The 20,859-nt window shown below is 42.2% G+C and overlaps 2 protein-coding genes across 2 annotated transcripts in view; one reads left to right on the top strand and one right to left on the bottom strand.

Moving 5' to 3' along the window:
- The window catches only part of wnt6b (wingless-type MMTV integration site family, member 6b), a 22,737-nt gene extending 16,736 nt beyond the window's left edge, over positions 1-6,001 (bottom strand). Inside the window, 1 exon segment of the mRNA XM_029492883.1 lies at positions 5,046-6,001. Coding sequence (XP_029348743.1) covers positions 5,046-5,125 — 80 coding nt within the window. The 5' untranslated portion in view covers positions 5,126-6,001.
- Positions 5,620-20,859, top strand: LOC115035168 (FAST kinase domain-containing protein 3, mitochondrial-like). The gene is made up of 11 exons (XM_029492882.1): positions 5,620-5,978; positions 16,060-16,366; positions 16,638-17,438; positions 17,580-17,730; positions 17,822-18,009; positions 18,404-18,572; positions 18,779-18,864; positions 19,025-19,196; positions 19,423-19,492; positions 19,606-19,720; positions 20,089-20,859. Exons 3-11 carry the CDS (start codon positions 16,641-16,643, stop codon positions 20,215-20,217), a joined length of 1,878 nt encoding a protein of 625 aa, XP_029348742.1. The 5' UTR covers positions 5,620-5,978; positions 16,060-16,366; positions 16,638-16,640; the 3' UTR covers positions 20,218-20,859.

Below are 20,859 nucleotides of genomic sequence, written 5' to 3'. Positions count from 1 at the left end.
AATGCACCAAATTTAAACAGTAGCAATAAAGTGTGACCAGCAGGAAACCAACACTAGTAAACCTATTTCATAACAGGAAAAACATCCAAAGTTTGTTCTGCTGTAACAACAGTGGCACACCCAACAGGCCAGACAGCCAAAAGACGAAAACTGTTAAAGAACAAATACACACTGATGACAAGGAGGTTTAAGGGTGCATGGATGTACCACCTCTGAAGCCAAGCATGGGGATATAGAATACCGAAACTACTGTCTGCAACTAAAAGGCCAACATTAAAATGCCAAACTGTGCCGTTTCTGGAATGCCCATTTGAAGCTGGCACCAAAATCAGGGTTCCCACATTAAAACGAAATAAACATGTTTACAGCCAGGTAGATAATGCAGTGTTAGTCTCTGCAGATAATTTCCCCCTTGTAGTGGTTAACTGAGTAACAGAATTTGAGTGTCTACATGCTACCACTAATTATCAGGTATCAGAATCTAAGCTCACCACACATGGATTATTATCTTGTTGACTAACTAAAGAGTCGGCAAATAAATTAGCCTTGTATTAGTCTGCCAGGAGGACACCCACTCACCCAGCTACGCTGACAGCACCAAATGAACATACGCTGGTCACAGACTCGAAGCAGGCATGCGGAGAAGTCTCAACTCCACACCAACAGCACTTGTTTTCCTGTTTTGGGATTAGAGCTAGGATTTAGGTGGAGTCAGTCACTTCCAAAACGGCAACGGCAGAGCAGACCACTTCGACAATCAAAAGCACTCTCCAAAAACAACATGCAGCATCAGAGGGGTGCAAAACAAGCCCTACATGCGAGCTACATTAGAAGATGTGTGACTAAGAGGAGCAGCGTCATTCGAGGAACTAAATAAATTTTCCTCAGAATAGGTCAGTCAATGTAATTTATAGCAAGCAAAGCATTTTTTTTTATTGCAGTTTTTTTGAACATGAATTCTCAAAGCAAACACCACAATTGTTTGTGATATTCTAGCTACAAAAAGCTATTTTTTTCAAGTGATGACTGTGTTTTAGTGGATAAAAGCGAAGATGTCATTTCATTCCAGATAATGGTAACTTGATTATTAATTAATGGCGCATATATCTATGTTCGTATTTTGATGCATCTGATTAAACCAATGAACAAAATTCCAGCATTTTTAAATTTCTATGAGCAACGTTATTGTGCTAACAACACATTTACAGTTTCAGTCATTTTTCACACATGGACGCAAACGGCTGTCAGAATGATAAAATTTGCCCATTTTTTTTTTTGTGGGAAATCTTCCTTGCTCACAGTTGCAGTCAGGATGATGACAGCTTTATGCATTGCAGCTCTGTAGGGCAACCAGATCCATGACACTGAAAGGTAAAGTTAAATCTCCTTTAGAGTGCAGCGTTACATTTTGTGCCAACTCGTTCTCCGGTTACAAAGACATTTCAACATTTTCGTGGACTATTTCGTTCTCTGCTGTGTATATATTTCAGGCACTGGAAAACACGGCACCAGGAATGTCTACAGAAATGCATGCTTGTGCACAACTGCAGACACACACATAACCACATACACACATAAACATTGTTAATTCAGTTCTCTTCTTGATGCCAAACCCACATCATCATCTAATCTTTATCTATACCAATCTCCCTGGTCCTGATTAGACATCTAGCTTTTCAGACTAGGAGTGGAGGGGACAAGATAAGATCTTTTCCAATGAAACCCTCCTCTGGTAATGGTGGCAGTTCTGCTTATGTAGTGTGTGTGTGTGTACAAATATGTTCCCATATGACTGAATGAGGACATTTTTACATCTCTGAGTGTATGTTAAATAGATTAACCAGGATCCACTGCTTCAAGATGTATATTTGTAATGACGTTCACATAAACACACAAAGGGGACAACTTCAACACACACACCACACTTACAAACCCACTGTGTGTGTCATAGCCCCAGTTTGGCGGTCGGCCTGCCTGGAGCGTGCCACAGGCCCACAGGTGCACTCACACACACATACATGCAAACACACTAACCGAAGCTGGCCCTGCTAAGCACTGCAGTCAAAACCAGTATAAGAGAGCAAAGGCATTCCTCACTTCTCTGAGTCTCTGAGTCGTGCTCTCTGCTCTCAGGCCAAATGATTAGAGCGCTCTAATCAGCAGAGGCTCTGAAAGGACAGCTATCTCACAGCATTTCATCTCTGCCACTGTCTGTCTCTCCCTGCAGCACTCTCTTCCTTCAGCGACAACCTATCTATATGATAGGTATTTTCCTTCAAAAGACAAGTATGGCTAAAGACAGGCAGAGATAGAGCCATTCAAGAGGAGCTTGAGTCTGAGAAAGGGAGATGTATGATGGTATGTCCAGCAGCTTTCAACAGAGAGCATCATTGTCCTGGCAGGCTTGGGAGCGACCCACAGGTGTGGCTTCGCCCTAGCTGCACCACAGTTGGGCACTGTGTATGTGTGTGAGTGTGTCAGTGTGTGAGTCTGTGTATGAATATATGCGTATCGCGTGTCTGTGCGAGTGAGTGAGTAAGCGGGCCAGCAAACGAGTGAGTGAGTGAAACGAGATGACAAAGTATGTCATTGGGGATAAAAAGGAAGCAGGTGTCGATGTGCTTCATCCACTGCAGCTTTATTTCAAATAAATGTCATGAGTTCTGTGTGGGACAGTGACACAAACCTTACAGAAATGGGAGACATCAGGTAAGAAGTTAAGATCTCTCTGTAAATTCATTCATTCGTTCATCTTCTACCTCTTTCCCTGTCACGGGGGGTGCTGGAACAAATCCCAGCTCACTCTGGGTGAGGGCGGGGTCACCCTGGACAGGTCATCAGTCCATCACAGGACCAACACACAGAAACCAACAACCACTCACACTCACTCAGACCTACAGACACTTTAGAGTCAGCATTTAACCCAAACATGATGTCTTTGGATGGTGGGAGGAAACCCACACAGGCACGGAGAGAACATGTAAGCTCCACACAGAAAGGCCTAAAGCCCGGGAATTGAACCTGCAACCTTCTTACTGTGAGGCAACAGCACTAACTAGACTGCCCCTCTCTGTAAATGAAGCCCTAAAATATGAAAAGATTGCTCTGAGAGCATTAAAGCACACCACAGATTATGGTGGAATGATTGATAAAGGTTCTTATTACACTTAATATATAACATTTTTAAAATCTTGCATTATAATTTGAATTGCTCAAATCCCTGACATGATTTCAACAGATTTAGCTCAAGTAAACCAAGTGTTTGAAGGCAGTGTAATAAATAACATATCCCTCCAGGGACATTGTTTTTCCCCTCTTTCCCTCCACAGCTGGGTCAAAGCACAGCGCGGTAACAGATCGGCACCCTCTGGTTAATCTGATTTAGTGTGTCCATACTAGGACACCTACATAGTACAAATGCATTCTTTTTCTTTCCAGTTTGCCTCATTAGCCACAGTATTCATACTGAAGCATTTCAAAAACACTGTAGGGTGGATATATATTAAAATTACAGCCATGCATTTTGTGTGGATGGGAAAAAGAAGTTTTGGAAAATGATGGCAGTTTGGAAATTGTACAGCAGTAAAGTTAGGGAGATAATTAAATCAATCTCTCTATTTATTCATTTAAATGACAAAATTTGATCACACACTTCACTTAATGTCAGAAATTTTCTGATTACAAATTTGTGATTTGATGCGTGAAGTGCCAATTCGCCTTGTTCTGTTTGTGAGGAAAGAGAAATGAGAGAGCAATACGGGATGACAACAGACTTGGCTTACTGTAAAGATGTCAATATCAAGTGCAGAGGGTTTAACCAGCACAGTAACTCGGCTGTCCGTCCCTCTGCATCTGTATCCTAACAGATGTGGAGACACATCCTCTAAAGCTGCCAGTCCATCTACCAGGCATACAAGGACATACAGTCCACTTACACAGCCTCTGTGACACTACATCCCACATTGACCTTGACTGGGCTGTGAATGAATAGTGGGAGGATTCGCTGCAAAGAAAAAAAAAAAAAAAACAAAAAAAAAACACAAAGCTTCACATTCAAACACTGCTACTTTGCAGAAAAGTGTGTGTGTGTGTCTGAGAGAGAGAGAGAGATAGACGGAGAGAGAGCGAGATGAAACACTGGATGATTGGATGTTGTCTAATGAAACAGTGCACACAAAACAACACAAAGACAGACAGACGGACAGACAGACAGACAGACAGAGACTGTTATCAGCAGATCTGCAGGGGGGGTTGTCTGTCTGTCTGTCCAACTGTCACACACCTTGCAGAGCTGAGCCTATATGGATTGTTTTATGATGACATATCCACTGTGCCTAGAGGGCCACCTGACATTCCTTACTCTACCCCCCCACCCACCCACCCACCCACAGACACCCACCCACACACACACACACCTCCACGACCTCCACCATTTTTCTCCTTCTCTTTGTATTTCTGCAGGCAATGAACAAGAGACACCTCTCTCACCTCCCTCTACTCCGTCTTTTTCCTCTGTCCCACTTCAGCCTTGGTCTCTCCCAACACCTTACCCCCTAGAAAAGATGCAGCTAAATGAATTGTCCGCTGACCTTTCGTTACCTTGCCCAGTCACCATCCACTTTTCCATGGTGTTAGGTTTTCACGGAATTTGCTGCTTATCAATTCTAAGGTAATTTTGTTTTATGCGTATATCAGCGAAAGGTGCAATACTTCCAAATTTAGACAACTCAGCAATATGCACTCGTGTGTCTCGTTTCTCTGGTAGCTCATCTTTCACATCCTACTGTTGGTTTAGCATTTACTAAGTTATGATGATGATCCTCATCATCAGCATAGGTGTCTTTGCATCAAACTCTGGAGATATATCGGGGCCAGTGTGAATCAGCGTGAATATAGGTGAAAAGCCGGTAAACCAATGGGACCCTGGTGCTGCAGATTACTGTAGGAAACACGATTACTCCCCATGTTTATGCAAAAAAAAAAACTGCCCTAGGTTCACAAGAAATACAGACACATAAAACACGTGGTGAATGCACATCACTTACCACCAGAGTCCGATGATGTTGACCGGACAGAGCAGGATAAAAAACAGGGCCAGCTGAATCCGCGATAGACGAACCGTCATTTTGAACGCTGCAAATCCTCAACGAGATTTACCCCTGCAAAGTTAAAAACCCGACTCAGCTCAGTCAGCACCGAGTCGGATTATTTCTCAAATGCATAGGAGGTCCTTGTTTTGTCACGGCGACGACTCAGCACAATCTCACTGGAAACTGTCTGTCAGCGAGAGCGCAAAAAAAAAAAAAAAAAAAAGAAAAAGAAAAAGAAAAAGAAAAAGAAAGTTCATCATCCAACTCCTCCGCCGCCGGGCGCATCTTAATGCGCAGCGAAGCTGGTCAAGAGGCTGCCAGAGAGACGTCCGCTTCCAAAGGTGTGGTTAACCTCTTCATCGTCCTCCTGCTCCGTCCGTCTCTGCTCTTCGCGTTTTTTTAAGCGCAGTCTGAGGAGGAGAAGAGGCGACGGAGCGGCGAGGTCCTGCCCGAGAGCGGAACAGCGCTCCGGTCTTCAGGGAAGTTATTGACTCTCTGCTCCTTCTTTAAAAAACAATGAGATGATTTTAAAAGATTAATAAGAGCGTTGCTCATAAAAACAAAGCTTAATCTGATTTGCTGTTGTTGTTTGTTTGTTTATTTTTTATGTCGGTCGTCCTCTGAGCGCTCCGAACTGACGCACCGCTGAACTTGGCCGGGCGGCTTTTGGGAGCGCACCGGCTGCAGGTAGCTGGAGGAGTCCGGGCGCAGCAGGCAGGTCTGCCGAGCTGTTTGCTTTGGATGATGGAGGGAGGGAGGGAAATGTGCGCCAGTCTCTCCTTCCACCTTCGTGTGACGTCGCTCCGGGCGCAGCGAAATCCTCGCTGTCACTCAGAGAGGGAGAGAGAAAGAAAGTGCAATTAGGACCGGGTTCAGAGTGGAGAGGGGGTAAACACACACACACACACACACACACACACACTGAGAACATACTATGTGTTTATGGTGTACCGGAAATAAAAGTCAGTCCAGGTGAGGTTCCACCTCTCTGATGATGCCAACGGACTGGCATTATTTCCTACCAACTCCTGTGCGCGAAAGTCTCCAAAGTTTAGCACCTGTCCAATAAAGAGCCAGTCAAGCAATGTGTGTGTGTGTGTGTGTGTGTGTGTGTGTGGGAGGGAGGTAGTATTATCACCTGCGTGGCCAAGGGCATATCCACTGAAATGCAACACCACTGTACTGTAGTCGCCCATAAAAGCCCTGACACCCGACTTCGTTCCACTGCAGTGATGCAATCAATCACGAGTGTAACACAAGGCAAGCTCATCCAAGTCAAGTCCCGCTGCCTGTTGTCCCTCACCTCCTTTTACTAAGGCACCAACCTGTGTTAGATCTGGTCATCTGTGGCTTTAAACAAACCCTCACTCCACCCAACTCTGTCTCTAACCTCCAAACTAAAGGCTGACAAAGACAAAAAAAAAAAAAAAAAAGTACTCATATTTTATTCAAAGTGTAACTTTTGCTAAACCTCAGCAAAGTCTGGCATGCCTTGGCAGGTTTCATTTGTTTATCCAAACTTCATTTGAAATGTTTTTGTGTGTTAGTGGCTCATAGAAAGGTTGAAACCACTTGAAACTAATCCACTAAAAACACAGTGCTTTGCCTTCCATTTTCGCTGTTAGTGGACGGTACATTCACAAGTAATGCAATGACAGAAGGTGTTACACTTTGGTCTGTAATAAAATTTTTAAAAGAAAATATTTTATCAGACACGACTTATCAGGATAAAATCCTATCTCATGTTTGATGATCTGATTTGTGTCAGTTTAGGAGTCCTTAATGTGAAAACATTTCAATTTCCACTCTTATAGAGTTTATAATGTATTCCCTGTAAACTTCAAACATTATCACCATTCGTTTCCTTTCAGCATGAACAACATGTTCAGAGTTGAATGTTACTTGAGGTGAAGCATCACATTTAATGTAAAGCATCACAGTGGGTGATACAGCTGAAAACGTGAACAGACGAACGGGAAGGTACAATCATGTGCTACTCAAAAACAGACAGACTGTCTGGTGAACTACAGGCAGAATCATTTTCTTTTGTCATTTTATGAAACATGCAAGAGGCCTCAGTCCAGTAAGAACTGATGAGGCCTCTTTGTCTTGAAGAAGTGCAGTACCTCTAGATTCAACCTTCTCAGAGAACTATGGCCTGGATGATGGACAACTTACACAGACTACAAGCACATTTCCATGTTTTTGCCATAGTTTGATTTCTTGAAAACCCGCATAAGCATATGAACCTGAGCGAGTTTCACATCAGCTCGGATTATTCAACACATTATATATGTACGATTTCTGATACTACATTTTAAAATGTGACTTTTGTTCCAGTTTCTGCCTCGTGTCCAAACACATCCCCTTTCAGTTTCCTCAATACTACTTTCACTATGTGCTAAATGATAACACAAGACAGCTGCTCTAACGGCTCTCCCTTTCTGCGTGATTGCATTGATTCAGGGTCTTACTGTAAAACAATCCCCCAAACTCATACATTCACCAGGCAGCATAAACCGAGAGACACAAACAGTAAAACCTTTTTAAAAATCTGAGGTCACTTTCACGGTTTGCTTGGAAGAACAGGTAGAGTCGCTGTCCATGTGTCTCAATTCAGTGTATTCAGTTACATTTCTCAAAAGACCATAGAAGACAAGTTTAATATTTTTTCTGACAGTCATCTCTGACATTTCAGTGTGGATGGCTGATCATGAAAAATCAGAGATGCCATGAGATGACCCATCCACAATAGATGTGATCAGCTTCTCTTTAATTCCACTTGAAGCTAAAGATAGGATGAGGGGCCTGGCTGTCTGCTAATCAGATGAACGGTAGCTAAAGTATTGGACAGTGATCCAAATCAGTTGCATATAAATAATGCTGAGGAATACCAGAGAATTAGCTTGTGATTATTGTTGTAATTTGATCAATATTAAGTTGTTATTGCCCTTTCTTAGAGTTGTGTCGCTAAAATGTCCATACTGCGAAAGAGTAAGGACATATATTTGCAGAACTAAGACTTAACTGTGAATAATTACTGAGGAATGAGAGAGGAAGACATCAGGAGTGATCCGATAATTAAAGTAGCTATTTTTAAGTTTTCTCTGCTGCGGCTCGTGTTTTCTTGATCAGGGCAGTCAGTGTTTGTGAGCAGCACAACTTCTTCAGAAAAGATCTGAGGCTACTCTATAGTCACAATAAAAAAGTGACAATATGGGGTCATAACAGGCTGGGTTAGCCGCTTAGCATGCTAACTTCAGAAAAGGCATAAAAACAAGATAACTTTGGCATTGCATGAAATGTTTAGACGTCTGAGTAAAGAGCTGTTGAGGCTCATGTTGTTTATGGAGCAAGAGCAAAAAATACAAATCATGACAATTTCTTTCAACATAAATTTATTTCTGAGATGGACTATATTTTGCATATAGCCGTGCCCTGCTATCTTAAATAAATTAAAATATGGTTCTTTCATGTTGCTACCAGGCGCTTGTTGATTTTTGTGTTTGTCTCAGATGACCCGACCAGATGAATTTTGCCTCCTCACTCATAGCCCATTCTGGGATGTGGAGAATCAGTCTCCTGCTATCTTGAGATGAGTCCTTTCTGAATTCCCATTATTATTGTGTAAACTCTTCAGAAGAGATGTCTGCAGTATCTGCTGTTCCTTAATGTGTGCCCAGACTCTTTACTTTACTACACACTTTACTTCTCTGCTACACTGCAGAAATAATTGACAGCTGAAAATATTTTGCCACAGACAAAATAAATTACTTAAATACTTACTTAACTTAAATATTAGTTAAATATAAGAATCTACTTAAATATAATCAGAAAAGTTTCCACTCTGCACTGTACTGTACCTTATTGTATTAAACTGCAATACACCATACTATTTTTTATGAAACATGCCGTATCATTAACCTTTGACAGAAGATACTACTGGGTTGTAGCAGAGAGAACTGAACTGTGCAGAGAGTGCTGCACTGGTATGTCAACTTGCACCAAGCGTAGCAAAATTAGAAAGTTATGAAAATTGAGTTATCTCAATAACCTATAAATAACTGCAGCATAGTTGTGAGGGTAAACATCACACTATGTACTGGCTGCACTCTCTCCGCATTCATCTTTCAGCCACCTTCACCTCATTTTCTTCCCTCACCACTTCCCTGTTTCTGTGTCTCACTCTCCCCCAATTTCTCACACGTTTTGTCCCCCTCTCTGCTGGATGAGTGTGTTTTGTTAGGGAGGGCTGATTCTTCATACTTGGCTGAGGCTTTATGGACAATAAAGATCTGATTTCAAAGTCCGGCAGGGTGTTGGGCCTGGGGTCTTGGCTCACAGCTTTAGTTGCCTGCTGGGAGGAGACACTGCACAGCCCCTAACCAGATGGCCATCAGCCCACATACAGTAGATTCATATTATACATTATGTGTATTGTTCAGATTCTTAAATGGGAGCAGCTCCACACTTCACCACCACGGTCACTGAGTTGCACTGACCTCCACAAAGTGCCTGTTAGGTTCAGAGCTGTAATACGTTGACATTGTATAATGTATGCACTCTACTGCTAATAACAAAAAGGTATTATTCTTAAGACAACTGTAACAGAAAATTTGGTGTAACTCTTTAACTTACTTACTAACTAGTACTACTAACTTACTTCTGCAGCACAACGGTATAGTGGTTTCCCCACAAAAAGGAGGTCGTAGGTTTGGTTCCGTACAGAGTTTACATGTTCTCTCCGTGCCTTTGTGGGTTTCCTCCAGCCGTCCAAAGACATCATGTGGTGACTCAAAATTGTCTGTAGGTCTCTGAGTGTGAGTGTGAGTGGTTGTTGGTCTCTGTCTGTCTCTGTGTGTTGGCCCTGTGATGGACTGCTGACCTGTCCAGGGTGACCCCGCCCTCACCCAGAGAGAGCTGGGATTGGCTTCAGCACCCCCCCCCCCGTGACCTGGAAACAGATAAGCGGTAGAAGATGAATGAATGAATGATTATGTTGTAGTGCAAAGAAATAGCAGTCAAAAGAGAAATGGTGCTAATAGGTAGCTCAAAATATTTACTTGAATTCATGCTCATGTGGATCAGTGATCAGTTTTCATTTCAGTTTCTGTACTAAATTGAGTAAAAAACTAAACTAAACTGTGCTAAATCAGAAAATAAAAGTACAAGTTTCCTTGGCAGAAAATTGTGAGTCACTTGAGTCTAATAGGCAAAAACTGTCAGTGTGGTCCTGTAAGGGGTTTATTATCTTGTTTCAGCCTTTTGGCCTCACAACAACAGTGTTGGACAATCAGTCTCTTGTCTGAAGACACCTTAACAGGGGAGATGCTTCGGAGCTGGAACCAGGGTTTCCTAATTTCCCACCATCCTCTTGATCCCCTCTTGATGAATCCATGTTGACTTTAAGCAGCCTTGTCATTAACATGGAGTTCACATGTCTCAGAGGGAAGATATGTGATTTGTCCATATATAAGACATCTGCGCAGACTTAGATCAGAGTTGTACAGGAGAACGCCCTGATAGATACGGGAGCGTCATCCAGAACTACAACTGGTTCATTTTTCAGTCATGACATTAAACTTTACGATGTTAGTTTTGATCCACAACATATTGTGTAGTTGAGGGAGAGAAGAATAGCAGGAATGAAACCGGGGTTTCTTCATGACATGACAAGAGTTGGACTTGATCTCACAGGCCATGCCCCATGTGTCAGATCTTTTTAATGTAGTCCTCATGGTCCTTTTGGCATCCCCCAATTCCAGCACTTTGTGCATGGGCATTTTCAGTTACATTTCATTTTACACTGCAATAGTTCTGAGCTGTATTGAAGTTTGTTTCAGAAAATGATCAACATTTAGTTTCAAGAATGCCCTGAATATTGCATTTAAGTGCATTGTAGCGAGCAAAAATAAATCAGTCAACTACTGGATAGATTGTAATGAAATGTTGCACATGAATTAAGGTCCCCAGGAAACGAATCCCTTGACTTTGCTACTCAGCATCACCATGAGGTTTACATATTTGGCTTTCAGTGAGATATGTTGATCACTGTTGGATTGATCAATAATGGCATTTGATCCAGAATTTCCTGGTCCCTAGTTGATGGATTTTCATAACTTTGGTGATCTCCTCAGCCAAGTCACTGTCACTTTGGATACTGGAGAGCTGTATTTTTCTGTATATTGAGTCATGCTATTGGGAAATATGAGAAAAAAACAAAAACAAAATAAGCAATTGATTGCAATAACTCACGGTCTCCCACGGGTCTGTCATTGACTGGACTGAGAGAGCACTGGTCCAGGTTATGAAGTGTTGTCCCCCTCCCTCTTCCACCCAGGAAAAGCTAACAGGCCTAACCCCTGTCCCACCACACCTATCATACACACGCTTTACACACATTCCCCTTCTCACACTGCTTTCATCTGGGCGTGAAATGGATTCCTACTGTCTGCCAGAATGCACCACCTATCTCTGGATGTGTTTCTCATTCCCCCCGTTTTCTCTTCCCTTTTCATTCTTTTCTCTATGCCACACGTGCGCCCCTTTGTTTCAATAGAAAAGTGCCTCACCCACACCGAAAAGTCCGCAAAACACATTCCCAGGCGATTATGATCAAAAATGATTAGAAATCCTATTGGAGCTAATATTTTATATGACAACTTGAATTAGATCTAAATCAGAAACACATGACGGCCCTAACCTTTTTAAAACAAACCACAGTCATCCCTGGAATCCCCAGGAGAAAGGCATGTTCATAAAATTCCTTCATAACTGGCACACACACACACACACACACATACACACACACAGACATTCACACAAGAACACCCACCTAAAGTGTGAGAGAGGTTGTACTATGAAATATTGATACCTCTCGCAGCCACATGATTTTACATGTCCAGAAGCAGAAAGGACTGTTCTCAGAGAGGAAGGAACCGAAGTTATGCAAAATTATGGTCTTGTTACAGCAAGTAATGAAAGTAACCCCTGTTCCAAGCAACTGCTCCTCAATGAGTATGGCTGCAATCTGTCAACAAAACCATAGCATAATATGCTGCGACTCGGATATATCCTGCTTTTTCTCTCTCATACAGTTGGCCCGGTTGCGGCTCGGTGACCCTATCATAATTGAACACATATTTGGATCATAACAATCTGCAGAAACTTGGAGTCGACCAGATGACCAGTGGTTTGGGAGAATAAATGATGCGTCTGCAGAGAGCTGACGATAAGGGGTAAAACTGGAAGGTTCCAGTGAACCAGGTACTTTCTCTGCAAGGTCTAACTTACGTCAGTTGAACTGCCAGAGGTATTTGAATTGTTCAAGAATCTCCTCCTGCAGTGCTATATTTGTACACAGACAAAGAGTAGAGAGGAAAGCATGTAAGTATGGTGCCTTGTATAGTCCTCAAGTTTTTGCCCTCAAGTTTGGCAAGTTTTTTATGTGACTGTTTTAATAAATGGGTTTCTGTGACCTCTTTTTAGGGGATTATTTCACTGCTTTAAAAGTAGAACTGTGAAGAAAAGGCCAAATTCAAAACACAAGACTGGAAACTCTTACATGCTTAGTTCACAAGATGAATTTACAAGATCAATTTTAGCTGCATAAAAGTGCCTGAGTTTCCTTTGCATCTAATAGCTTTGATTGAATTTTTACCCGGCAGAAGAGGGTGAAATGTAATAAGCTACATTTCAATATTTTTATGATTATTATTATTATTGTACAGGTTTTACACTGCTGTATGGTCTTATACACTTCATTTCAGAGCCAAATATTTCACTTTTTATTCCTCAACATTTATTTGACAGAGATAGTTTCTCGTGATAAATGTGCAGAAAGATGTAGTGCGAGAACACATGGGTATGATGGACACACAAAACCCACATTCATAAAATACTGATTCATAAAATACAAAGCATTTGATAGATTTAACTGCGCAATATATAAAAACTCAAGCACTTTTTACATGTTGCAGTAATACATCAAATTATACAGTATGTAATTAATCTATGGATTTGAATTAGAATTAGAATGTTTTTTTGTCATCATACGCAATGTACAACGAAATTTAAAGACAACTCCGTGGTGCAAAATGCAATTATAAAATAAGAAAGATAAAAGATAAAGTAAAAAATAAAAATGATGAATATATTTACAAAAGGAGGCAGTAAGAATATATGTACAGTTGAGAATCAACCTGACTGCGGACAACAGTGGAAAAAAATAAATTGCACTGTGGACATTGACTGAACACTTAAACAGCATGTTGAAAACTACTCTTATTGCACTTGGGTAGAAGGTGTTAATGAATTAATGCTGGCAGAGGCCGCAGAGTGGCCTACTTTAATTTGTGACAAAATAATGAGGATAACTGTTTAAGTTTGCACTCAGGCTGATACCCACCCAGAGTTTTTACATGTTATGGCATCAACTCCTGTTGAAGAAATGTTTTGATCATTTTTCAAATCTGGACTGAATCTTTGTATGGTCCTTAAGCACTGACAGGATACCAGATAAGCAATTGAGTTTTTTCTTAAGTTTAATATGTGCTTGAGTGTCGATATGAAAAACTACCAGACTTTCCTAATTTCCCACAGAAGTTAACCACTTGGACTGCATCTTACATGCACTAGCAGCAATAATTTTTATTTAGACAGGGACAGAGTAGACGTGTTCTCTGAATGCGTCACATCCATTTGTGACTAATGATAACATCACTGCTGGACTTTTGATTATTAGATTAGATCTGGCCAAAGCTTGGTGTGATGTTGTTCTCACACACTGTGTGTTTGTGGGTACATAGATCGATGTGTGTACTGGCATGTGTTTCCACTGTGTTAATAACATTTTGTAAGTTTCCAATCCTTTTGCCAGTTTCTCTGAGTAGCACACAAAGTTCTCCTTCTTTATGGCTTTTTTAAAATCAATAGTTTAATGCAAATTTAAAAGGTGTGTGCTGTCCTGAAGTACAGGATGAACTTCATACTTCTTTTATGACTATGATAATGAAATGTGTTGACCTAACTGCAAAACTTGCATTGGTTACAAACGTGAATTTTTGCCCAAGGAAGTCATTCTGCTTGTTTAAAGATCTACTACAGCAACACAAATGTAAATATTTCCATTAGGCAGACTGACTATTCAGTGTGATACATCAGCATTACTGGCAGAACAGTAACTTTATTATAACAGATCTTATCTAGTCTGCCCTGCTCACCATTTCAAGCCCTCAGTATCCTTATTCTTTCTTCTCTGTCCAACTTGTGTCCAGAGGGCTTGTGGTGTTGCCGCTTGTTTGCAAAATGATGGAGGGGACCAGCCAGATGGGCAACACACACAGTCATAGACACACACACACACACACACACACACACACACAGATGGCTTATCAGATAGAGGGAGGTGACTTCTGGATCAACCTTAATACACTGTGGCTCACAAGCCACACACACACACACACATGCACACAAGCAAAACACTGAGAACAGACGTAATGTAAAATCCTTTTAAAAGAAGCACATTTTAATAACGACCTTCTGAAAGTCCACACCAGAAGGTATCAGGAACATTTGTGTGCTTGTTGAACAGCAGGAGCTTAAATTAACTGTGACCATGATTCCAGGCAAGATGAAAAAATTAATACAAGGAAATAACACTGAGACAAGCATTGTAATTAAACCCTGGCCATACATATTCCGTATCAGATAACAGCCTACTTCACAATCCAGTTCATTACTGCTCATGTTTTCTGTTGCAGTTATCTGTCATTTATGGCGGGGCACAGCCTGAGACACACAGATATTATTGTTTCTCTTCTGTCACTGTATTGTTTGGATGGAGTTGAGCTCAGCTGTGACTGAGGGCAGCATGAACTGTGAGGCTGTTCAGTTCCTTTGCGTCTGGCACCATCTTGTGGGAACTGCTTACAGTTAGGCACTGATGAAATGATCTCAGATCAAATTAAATGACTCTTAGCTGTGAAGGCTAATGGTAATACATACCTTACAGATGCCACAGAGCCGAGTGACTTCACTTGAAATAAATGTTGAATTAAATTGAATTACATTTAATTTAATTTAATTATGTGAATTGAATTTTAAGACTTTTCAGTTTAGTTGCAAACATTTGCGTGGTTCTGTTTGGGAACAAATGAGGAAGGTTGGAATTTGGCACTTACCTGCACTAAAGATTTTCAACACACACTTACATACAAAAATTAAATATCGTCTTTGTCTAAATGGCCAAATGAAAACTCCAACCAACCCTGTGGTTTGGCATGTTAGACACACAAAGACCTTGAACTAAAGCCACACTTACATTCAAGAAACATGATAATTTTGTATATCCTTGAGAGTTGATTATTACATTAAGTTCTCTTCGTTGCTTTGCAAACTACAACATTTAAATAGCTCCAGCGTATTCAGTGCCTGAAAGAAACGAGTTTCAGGCACTTTTCTTTTCACTGCTGAAACCAGCTACTGTACCAAAATAAGACTTTAGATTAATTTATATTATATTTATATTACATAAAACTCATATTTGTATCCCTTTAATCAGACCTATTTTGAAGAGATTTCTCAGGGACATTATATGGTCTTATTATGCTTTGTTAAGCACATTAAATGACCTATGTCTATGATAATGTGCTATATGAATAAACTTGACTTGAATTTCTGAAACAAATCACGACAGAAACAAAACAGTCGTGACTTTTATGAACCATAAATGTGTAATGGACACACAAACACACACACACACAATTAACACAAAATGACAATGAGAATATATTGGTCATGATGATCACCCTTGGAAATAGTTTTCAAGTTTGAACTGAACCTATCAAAAATAAAGACCTTTTCATTCATTTAAACCATTAAAAACATGAGAAAATCCTATCAATGAAATTACTTTGAGGACCGATTTGATTTGGGAATGATTATTTCCTTTACATGACATCTTTCACAGTTTGGAGGGTGAGCTCTTTCCATGCTCCATAAAGATGATCGAGTCATGGATCACATCCGGATTGCACAGTCCTCACTGAGACTCTCTGGCGGACACTGACCGCTGCTCGGCTCAGCCAATCAGAGTGCAGCAGGAGAGGAGCGCGTGTGTCTAAAACACACACACACACAGGGTGCAGTGCGCGGTGTGGCCTCGGGGCGGCAGCACACGGACACACATGGAGCCTTACACAAGCTGTTACCAAACAGCGGAGGAGACGCTTCTGTAACGTGTTGGTGTGTCTCATGAGTGTGCTGTCCCTCTGAAGGTAAGCTGTCCTTCACACAGGACCCGTCTGATCGTGTTTCATCCACTTCCAGTCCAGATTATCTCGGTGGGATTCCGCTGTGTTCATTCGAAAGTCAGTTCGAGGTGTATTTGTGTATTTGCAAAGTTGTTCGATGTTTGTTTGTTTTTCTTTTGCGTGTGTGTTTGTTGTTTTCTTGGGCTCGTTTGTTGACTTGACAAAGTTCTTCGTGCTGTGTAAAAGCCAGACGATATAATGACAGTGACCTGTGTTGTGTTGTGTTGTGAAACAGACAATGCAGCCCATCAACTCTGTGTGTGTGTGTGTCCTGGCGGCCTGTCGGTCCTCCTCCGCATGTGTCCCTGTCCATCGGATTCTGATCCGGAGCAGTCCAGTCAGGAGGATCCCCAACCTGGACTCTGCCTCAGCCGGTGTGCGTTGTTTGCACGGCGTGCGGATGGATACCGCGGTGGTCCGGCAGGTGAGTGCGGCCCCTCCCCCCGGCCCGCTGCTCCCCCCTGACAGGAGACCTGAAGAAAGGACTGTCAGGTCGGGATCAGCTGCTGACCTCTCCCCATACAGCCGGTACAGCAGATCGCAGTCCGGCCCTGCTCTGCTGCACATCCTGTCTCTGTGTGAAGGGGGGGTGATGTCTGAGCTGTGCTCCAGGCCTGCAGGCCTCCCCAGCGCTGACAGGGCAGAGGAACTGGCCTCTTTACTCAGAGCATGTGTTGAACTGGGCCTGGAAGCCCACAGCCCTCCGGTCCTCAGACTGATGGGGGAGTGCAGGGAACTGGGCGTGGTGCAGCTCTGCCACCTGGCCCAGGTGGCTCATGGTCTGGTAGGCCGCCGGTCAGTCCTGGTGTCAGAGATCCTGGGCCACATCTGTGCTGCCGTGGAGGAGGACACCGTCTCCCCCAGTGAGGCCGTCGCAGTCTACTCTCTGCTGGCTCTGTGTTACGATCCTGCCAACCATCAACAGGCGCTCATGCTGTCCACTTTGCACAGACACACGCAGAGGATGGTCCACCGACTGGAACCCAGTCAAATCAGCTCCATTCTGCAGTCGCTGCTGAAGTATCAGCAGAGTCAGGTAGGAAGGACCACCGCCCCCCAACACCAGCTTCATACTCTGTTATTTTCAACTGGAGGGGCTCTATAGTTACAGATATTAGATCTATCCCACCATCTGTAAGAGAGGATATAATATGAATGCTAACATTGTGTTCCGCAGGCCGCCTCGCTGCTGCTGAGGCTGAGTGACAGAGCATCACAGGCGTTTAAAGCTTTCAGCGACGACGATGTCATGAAGGTGCTCTCTGCACTGATGATCCTGGGACAGCATCATGAGGAGCTCCTGGCTGCCATGGAGAAACACCTGCCAGGTGTGATTCAGTCAGAAATACACGTGTGCAACTCTGTGGATGTATAAGACTGACAACAATGAATGACAGCGTTCTGCACTGTGTGTGTCAGGGAGGCTGGGAGAGTGCGATCCGGAGCTGATTAGTACTGTCATGGAGTACTGTCTGCTGATGAAGTGCCGCTCCGAGCCCATCTTTGAAGCCGTAGCTGAAAACTTTGTGAGCCACGCTGAGAGGCACACCACCCTCCAGATAGCTAAACAGATTGTTGCCATGGGGAGACTGAATTACCTGCCACAGGTACTGTACATTCTCCAAAGAATTTGAATGAGTGAGTAGCATCTGCTCCTTGAACAAAAAAGAGCTGTTATGAATAATGCATTGATTTAATGTTTACTACTTAACGATTTGCATTTGGAGGACTGTATCCAAGTGATAATCAAATTAATGGTGAAAATTGTGGGATAGTGATTAAAAGAAAATCCATACATTAGCATTGATCAACATGTCAACAAGATGGTCCAGGAAATGTTTTATTTATTTTAAAATTTCCCCCGTGGCCCGACCCCGGATAAGCAGATGAAGATGGATTTTAAAATGTCATTACACTCCACTATACCACAGATTGAAATTACCATTAAGAACAGCATGACATTAAAAATAAAACATATGTTTTAATACATCTGCTCTTCAGTGCTCCAGCCAGATGTTTAAGAAGCTGGAGAGCATTTTATCTACAAGGTTTTCCCAGTTCCAGCCTCGCTCCCTGATCGAGGTGCTGCACGCCTGCATACACCTGGAACGCTTCCCGCTCAACTACATGGTTAAAGTCTTCAGTCCATACTTCCTACAGAGACTGCAGGGTATGTGTAGAGCCAGTGCAAGGAGTGAGGCGAGCTGTGAGATGTGATTTCATGATATTTGTATTGTTTTGTACACTGAAATGTAATGATTCTTGAATGGTTGCTTTACTGTGTCACACATAAGAGGCATGCCACCGAAGGCATGGCTTCACACCATGATGTCTAATCAGCAATGTCTTCAAAAAATGTTCTTGATTGTCCTACAGTACAAGGGGAACCACTCGACAACAAGGCACTGGGACAGCTGACACAGCTCCATCTCTCCACCTCGTTAGAGTGTAAATACTACAGGGTGAGCATCTTGAGTATTTTTACTGCCTAATCAACATCGCTACTTTGCCACATAAAGTAATCCCAAGCAATGATTTTCAGTTGTGTTTACAGACTAATGATTGCAATGGAGGGAATGAATTCTGCTCAATGTTTATTTTTTATTTTTTTTTACTCTACAGGGTCCCAGGCTGCCTCACTTTCTACAAGTGAAGACGTTCTCCTCTGTGGACCAGGCCTTTGAGACACCCATGGACAGTATCCTGTACAGACACGTGAAAGGGCCACTCACAAGCCTGCTGGGGGGGAAGTTTTATTCTACCAAGATCTTTACTCCCACCGGATACACTATAGGTAAACTGCTAGGATGCATGTGATGATGCAAATTGCAATTTAATATCCACACTGACCCAAACAGTTGGGGTAGACAACATCAATATCATCTCTGTTTGCTCACATAGAGAACATATTTATCCTGCTGAGTAAGCATTTCCCTTAGCAGCTCTGTGTTTTGTTGTGTATTACTGCCCCTTGTTGTCCTCATGGATGCGGTGTTGTTTTGTTTCGCTCCCCTGTCCAGATGTGGAGATATGCCTGGATGAGGAGGGGTACGTGCTGCCTCTTTACCAGTGGGATCACACATATAGGAGGTACGAGGCTAGCGGGTGCAGTCACAGTAAATTCTCTGCAGCACGTCAGCAGGATATATGAGAATAGTGGTACTGTGAACCAGTTGGCTAATTAACGTCTGGTCCACGTACAGAGTGGCGTTGTGTTTGGATGGTCGATCGCGTTTCTGCAGCAACACTCAACACCTGCTGGGGAAGGAGGCCACGAAGAGGAGACACCTCCGAAGGATGGGCTATGAAGTGGTGCAGGTACGTCAGTAAAAGGTCGACTGCTACTTCATGCCAAAACAAGATCTATGTAGTGAGGATTTTTTTGGCCACTGATTTCCCATCCCACTGCCCCAGTGACAGCCAGGGCTGTAAATGAACAGATGTCTATTTGTATTAAATGGAGTCATGACCTTTTCATATTTAAATTCAAGAAAATATCTACTTCACTATAACTTCATAGTGATCAGCAAGATTATTAGTCATTCAAAGTGAAAAAGCTTTAACTCAAGGAGGACGGATAGTCACCATATGGTGACATGTGAATGGTGGAGGTAAAAAAAAAAAACTTTTACAGAAGACAAATCCGATGATGATCTCTACCTCCCCCTTCTTGTTTCATCTCACAGATCCCTTACTTCGAATTTGAGAAGCTGAGAACTCAAAAGGAACAGGTCAAATATCTTCAGAACAAGATCTTTCCTACAATCTTCAAATTCAACCACAGAGCTCAGTCACATCAAAATCTCAGACTTTGAAAGAATGATTTTTTTTGGCACGGGGGTATGAAGAACATTTATTCTTTCATTCATCTTCTGTGGCTTAACTGTTTCTGGGCTAGTGTGGCTGCTGGAGCTAATCACAGCTCACATTGGGTGAGGGCGAGGTCACCAGTCCATCACAGACATGAAGAGGAAGTGCAACTGAACGGAACATGCACTTTTTCTAAGGGGAGAGTATTCATCTTAGGATACGGAAGAAAAGGTGTTGTATAAGCACCTGACTTTACCAAATATACCCATGGCTCATCTATTTTTAGTTCATCTTGCACCCATTCACCATTATGGTCTTTATGAAACAACCTGCCTTGTTTTGATCTTAACTGTAAAAGATTTCAGTGAGTAATTCTATTAGGATATATTTTAGTACCCAGACTATTAAGCGACCAAGGAGAGATTGCATATGTGTAGAATTTATTTAAAAAAAAAAAGCCCAGTTCAAACAATGGGTTGAGTTAGCAGCTGGAATATTACTTCCCCATGCAGTGATTTTTAAATCTTATCTTTTGCACCTCAAGACCTTAATATTGGTCTGTCACTACGGCTATAGTAACATTAATTTCAAAGAGCTGTGGAAAGTTCGGACCTATTCCTGTTTTTATTAAAATGTTTATATTGTTA

The sequence above is a fragment of the Echeneis naucrates genome, chromosome 21, assembly GCF_900963305.1.
Source record: "Echeneis naucrates chromosome 21, fEcheNa1.1, whole genome shotgun sequence".
In the NCBI taxonomy this organism is placed as follows: Eukaryota; Metazoa; Chordata; class Actinopteri; order Carangiformes; family Echeneidae; genus Echeneis; species Echeneis naucrates.
This window is presented reverse-complemented; position numbering and strand designations above follow the sequence as displayed.

Bases quoted from the DNA above. Each gene is read 5' to 3' on its own strand.
- LOC115035168 (XM_029492882.1), top strand. From the start codon at position 16,641: ATGCAGCCCATCAACTCTGTGTGTGTGTGTGTCCTGGCGGCCTGTCGG. The intron at 18,573-18,778 runs GTATGTGTAGAG...ATTGTCCTACAG, and splicing joins CTTCCTACAGAGACTGCAGG to TACAAGGGGAACCACTCGAC. The intron at 19,493-19,605 runs GTACGAGGCTAG...GTCCACGTACAG, and splicing joins TGGGATCACACATATAGGAG to AGTGGCGTTGTGTTTGGATG.